Consider the following 5888-nt stretch of genomic DNA (forward strand, 5'->3'; position numbering starts at 1 on the left):
TTTGATTCCGGCAGCATTTATAAGTGTTATTTGGCGTGAACGTAACTACACAAAGTTTGAAAATCATTACAGTTTCAAGATTGATCTAGACCTAGTTATTGATATCAAAATCTTTAGGGATTTTTCACATTTTGCTAGTATGTGTAGCCACCCCAACATTTTTAAAATCCTATTTTATGGTGCATATTATATCCTGATTTTTCTGGGTTAGCGTATGTTGCGCCGCGCCCCCAAAAAAGTTTACTGTGAAAATTTATCTCTTTTTTTCTTTATAGAAAAACTTTAGGCTTTAGAAAAAGACCTAATAAGAATACACAAGAAAGTTGGACAAGGACGGAGCTCCCTTAGAGCGGCAAAGGTTGATTTATGCTGGAAAGCAGCTCGATTATGAACACATGGGAGCTGATTACAACATTCAGAACGGGTGTATTCACCTTCCTGTTCGTGTATGTGGTAAACATATGACACTTTGCTTCCCAGAAAACTACTGCATCTCCTGATGCAAAGTGATAATTGAATTACTTGTCTAACTTCTAAGACTTTATGTAACATACATGATCCAACTTCATGACACTTTCATGATTAACCATGATTCGAATATTCTATGAATTTTTTATTTTTTATTTTTTGATGAGTAAGAGAAAAATTACATAAAGGTTACACTATACTGTGGCTCTCGCCTAGTAGCTTGTTTCCTGTCTGAGTTCAAAATGTGAAAAATCCCACTAGGTGGCTAAAACAGGTAGAGTTTGCATCAACTTGGTAGGCTAATGCAAAAGCCGCCTGATTTTCCTTCTTAGTTTACACAGACAAAGTTTAAATTCTTAAAGCTATCATAAATTCATAATTCAAAAGGTGTGTGGTTTTATGGTCTTGCCAGTAAGACTTTGCTTGCCATCCCATTTGGTTCTTCTCTCGACTTCTTTAACAAGATCATTGTAGCTGTAGTCTATAATAATATCTTGATTTGCAATAGAAAGCCCAAACAAGTGCCTCCACCACTCCCAGCATCTCCATCTCATCCGTAGTCTTGAGCCATCAAAGTTCTGCTTCTTACTTCCCTGCACAAGCCACAACAGTCCCTTAGGATTAGAGCCATAATCCAAAAATGTTGGATTCCTTACACAATTTTACAGCCATATTGAGCTTTAGAATGTTAGTGGGTGGAAATTGCCATTGAGTGTCAGCTGGTGCAGTCAACCTATTCTGCTATAAGTTTTACAATGTTCTAGCCAGAAAGTTCTAATTGCAAAAAGTACAAGAGTTAACTAGTGTATCTAGCGGGAATAGAGGTAAGAGGGAGCATACTCTGGATACACTTGTAAATGAACAGTTGAACTCTAGGCGAAGTTTTGATATTCCAGGCCCTATCCCAAGATATGTTGATATGATTAGAGAAAGATTTGATTGAAGAGTACAACTACTTAGTACTAAATACTCCAGACTTTTCAGGATTCCATCTAACGAGTAATTCTGTCCATATCTAAATCTAATTCTAGTTATAGCTGTAGCAATATCAGGAGGGTAAGTAGAAAAAACTAACGAGACATCCATAATTCTAATTTAGACATAATACTGCAAATTAAAAGAGGACACGCAAATAAATAAAAGCATATGTGAAGATAAGATTGTTGAACAGTTTAAGACCACTGGAGGAGTACAGAGGCTGGGAAACTAATCTCAAAATAAGAATTGAACTAACTAGTACAATTAAACTAGCATGAAATAACAAAAGTCTAAAATAGCAAAAGCTTATGTGAAGATAACACGCAAAGACCAAAAATTGTGATAATGAAAAAGTTTACCTGGGTTCCTTCACTTGCTTCGTGTAACCTCGATTCTCTGCCATTGCCTCTGTTAATTCATCATTCCTTGCAGATTCTTGCACATCCCCGAATTAGCAGATTGGAAGGCCCGTCTCTATCAACTTACAGAGACCCAAGCAGGGAAAGGTCAAGAGAATTCAAAATGAATAATTTAGGACTTATATTAAAGTAAGAAACAAGAGAAATTGCTTTTGGGGGCCAAGGATATGGATTCAATTAAACAGAGCAAAAAGAAAACCTGGAAAGATACTAATGCCTCAACAAAAATGCAAAAGACACTAAGAGTGAAAATTCAAAGAAACTAAAGAGCCCAGGATTGAAAGGAAATGCAACATAAAGGTGAAGTTGAAAGTCTACCTAGGCTAATCAAGCCAAAACAGAACACCCAAAGAAGGCCAGGATCACAGATTAACTGAAAAAAGCGCAACCAGAGAAAACGGAGCAGATCACCACAGAACACCCAAAGAAGACCAGGATCACAGACCAACTGAAAAAAGCGCAACCAGAGAAAATAGAGCAGATCACCAAAGAAACCCAAGGAGGAGCAATCAAACATCTCAAAGCTTTAGAGAATGGGTGTAGCAATTAACCAAACAAGATGAGAGCACAAATTAACTAGTAAAGGATCAAGCACAATAAGAAATACTGCAAAGATTAGTTAAGACTCACTTATAATTAAACAAGCTATAGCTGAAACAAAGCTTCGATGATCGGGCCATCAAGAGCGAAAAAAAGAAAGCAACACGCAGGGAGAAAAAGGGAAAGAAAGAAAATGGAAACCAATCAAAAGGGAGGAGACGGGTCATTTGGATAATCATTTGGGACCAACCTAATTGGATCATATGTGCTTCATTATCTACATTAGTTGGCGGCATTGAAGCGGTTGCTAGCAAGATCAGGAACCCATGGAGGAGTTCTACTCCATTAGCTTCCTAACGGCTATTTTGGAAGAACAGAGAGAGAGGAGAGAAAACGATATAGAAGAAATATCTTACTATGCGGTTTTACAAGGAGGAACTGGGAGTCACATAAGCCAGAGTTTGATACTAATTTCAAGTCTACAAAAAGAGTATAAAACGGCATATATACAAGGAAATGACAGGGAACAAGAAAGATCATTCTATTTTGTGCCACTGTAGTACAGTGGTAATTGGATCCTTCACTGATGTACTTTCTTTCTGCCAAAAGAATATTTGATGGACACAAATATGCGCGCATGCAAGGGTGGGAATCAATTAAGACATTCTTCTCGGCAGTAAAGGGTAAAAATAAAAGCTGCGTACAGCATACCTGTTATAAGTTGTCCTAACATTTCGGGTCTTTGCGTGCGTAATTATTCCATGCTCAGCCTGTCTTTCCTTCCATGCTGAAGCGACTAAAAGAATCAATAAGAGATCCTGGTTTTGGTTTGACCAATCTATTTGGAATCAAAGAATGATTTAGTGGGATTTGAGTCTTCATCCTTCAAAGATGCTCCTTCCAGGAGTGCACAACTCCAGAAACATGGCAAACCATGCAGGTCCAGCTTCCATACATCAGATTGTCATTCTTCATACTTGAATTTTTCAGTTAAAACTTAGGGTAGCAATCGACTCTTTTTGCGCCTTCTTCGACAAGGTTTGGGCAGAGTAACCTCTTGGAAAGGCAATGCTGGCTGCATATTTCTACTTTCTGCACAACAAAACAACAAAATAATGATTTTAACATAAATACAAGAAACCAATTGAAAAATGTTTGAATGATCAACATAGACCAGAAGAGATAAGTAATGAGAACTTTAAACATGTTATCAATTGAAAAGAAATAAAAAGGTGAAAAACTTACAAAATTTAAGCAAGAAAAAAGAGTTTCTTGCTGGAGGTAAAGAACTCCAATCTAAGACAACTATTCAACGCTTGTTGTTGTAAGAAAACCAGTCATTCACTGACAAACTTAGACAAGTTCGCACACAACCTCCACAATCCATATATAAGATGAAATCATGAAATAGAGACTTGCTTAAAAGACCTTGACGAGGATAGTCGTAAAAATGGATCTTGTATTCATAGCAAAATTTGCAGCAAATTAGCTATACTCGATAATAAACCATGTATGGAAATAACACCCTGCACCATTTAAACCAGCATTTCAAAAAGACACTGAATCACAAACACACCCACACACTTGCAATGAGCAACTTGATACATCTGGAACTGCCTTACGTGTGAGTTTCAAGATGATTGCACTTAGCCCTGTCAAGCATAAATACACCAAAATTGATTTGTTGAGAAATTAGCCCAAAACCAACCCGCAACTGCTTTTGAAGCAGCATATGCGAAATAAGTACCACGTAAAATCTCTACTCACATGCATAGTTAATCAAATCTAAGCTCATATGAGAATAACTCAATAATGGACCACCTATTAACATAGATAAACACACTGTTAAACATTTTAAAATGTGAACAAACAAGAAAAGCAGTACACTGCACTTCAAAGTGAACGAAGTTAACAATTTACGAATTGCCCGACATCATATACGACAAAGCTACAAACTGATAAAATCTAAAAGCGTCCACAAAGTAAACTAACACCAAAAGAGGACTAACTACATAACAGTAAAAAGTAACTAATAAAGAGATAAAGATAAGTTTAGTCGTACTACAAGTACCAACTCTTCTGATTGGATGACTGTTTTTACCCCAAAATATGCTCCAAACTGTGTTTGCCGCTTTCTTTGATGAGAAATTGTATGGTGAAGCTCATCATAAACCCATTGCAAAGCTCATAGTACTCCAGTAACCAATCAGTTGATTCGATCGAACATCTTGACATTCTCTTCTCCTAACGCTTTTAATGAAACAAAGCTACTCTGGTGACGTATCGTTTCAAAAACTTTCCAATCCAGTAGTACCGTCATTTAGAAGCTCTTTTATACTTGCGGTTCTGGGGTCATAACTCAAAGCAGTTTTCTTATCATCCCAATATAAAATCTCTCCGCTCTCTGTGAGGTCAAAGAATTGTGCAAGATGGTCACGTTGCAAATGCACAGTGCGTGCCAATCTCCAATTGGACGAGTCCTCTTCCTTGTCATTTAAACCACAACTACTAGTATCGTCATTCTTCTTGAATGACCATATATTAATAGTGTCATGACTTTCTTTATGAACATAACACAAGCAGCCTCCTAAAACCTGGATTTGATGATAAAGAAAAGCCACAAATTGCTGGCCATTATCCAGGGTAATGTAATAAGGCGGAGTAGGAAGCAACCGAAATACCTCATCTGCCAAATTGAAGGCCACAATTCTACCTTCGTTTGATTCCATCATTATACCAGGGGGACAATGTTCCTCCGATATCTCTTGGTGCAACCAATAAACCTCTCCATCTGCATTCATCCCCGGCGAATAAGAATTATTTGTTTGCAAAGAATAAGCAATCTCCCCTTTGTTTCGCCACCCAGTACAGGCCCCAAGAGTGCACACCTGAACTTTTCCTGATTCTGTATGTTCTTCTGATTCATAATAGATTCGAACAACCTTATACTCGTTCGTCTTGTCGTTGTAACCAAATCCAAACACATTTCTACCTTTCAAACAATTTTCATCACTACAGATTGGTAAAAATACATATTCTCTAGTAACAGGATTACAGATATAGAGTGGATCATTAAAATCCCCATAATAACCATCTAAAGGTATAGATAAACAGATCAAACCATTAGATGAACCAATTATGACAGACTTTATCTTCCAGAACGGAGCTTCACCAAACATTGTACACTGATAATGTACTCTCCTGATGAGCGGATGATTAATCTTTGAAATTCTAAGTTGTTACTCTTCATTTTCATGATCATACTCTAGATAAAGAAGTTCGAATGTTTGATTTGATAACAAATTGAGGGAAATGAAGCTTACCTTTGAATCTGAAGAAGAGGGATTAAGCTTAGATGAACAGGAGACGAAGTAATTCCATGTCTTGGATACTAATCTGCATTCAAATAGAGATTCAAATGGAACCCTAGAAAATATCTTCAGGAAGTACTCGCTCCATAAATCTTGATTTGCTTTGAAGGTG

The 5888-nt window shown here is 37.1% G+C and overlaps 1 protein-coding gene across 1 annotated transcript; it reads right to left on the bottom strand.

Annotated features, from left to right (window-relative positions):
- Positions 1–3395: 3395 nt before the first annotated feature.
- LOC113280689 (F-box protein At3g07870-like) lies at positions 3396–5584 on the bottom strand. Its single transcript, XM_026529281.1, has 4 exons — positions 4720–5584; positions 4173–4226; positions 3990–4057; positions 3396–3497 (listed from the first exon to the last, which is right to left on the bottom strand). Exons 1-4 carry the CDS (start codon positions 5582–5584, stop codon positions 3396–3398), a joined length of 1089 nt encoding a protein of 362 aa, XP_026385066.1.
- Between the last annotated feature and the right edge of the window lie 304 nt (positions 5585–5888).

This window comes from Papaver somniferum, chromosome 5 (genome assembly GCF_003573695.1).
Source record: "Papaver somniferum cultivar HN1 chromosome 5, ASM357369v1, whole genome shotgun sequence".
In the NCBI taxonomy this organism is placed as follows: domain Eukaryota; kingdom Viridiplantae; phylum Streptophyta; class Magnoliopsida; order Ranunculales; family Papaveraceae; genus Papaver; species Papaver somniferum.

Excerpts from the sequence above, each read along its gene's own strand:
- LOC113280689 (XM_026529281.1), bottom strand. The coding sequence starts at position 5,584 with ATGTTTGGTGAAGCTCCGTTCTGGAAGATAAAGTCTGTCATAATTGGT. Across the intron at positions 4,227-4,719 it reads AAAAGAGCTTCTAAATGACG|GTGGTCCATTATTGAGTTAT; the intron begins GTACTACTGGAT and ends CTATGTTAATAG. Across the intron at positions 3,498-3,989 it reads TATCAAGTTGCTCATTGCAA|AAAGTAGAAATATGCAGCCA; the intron begins GTGTGTGGGTGT and ends TTTGTTGTGCAG.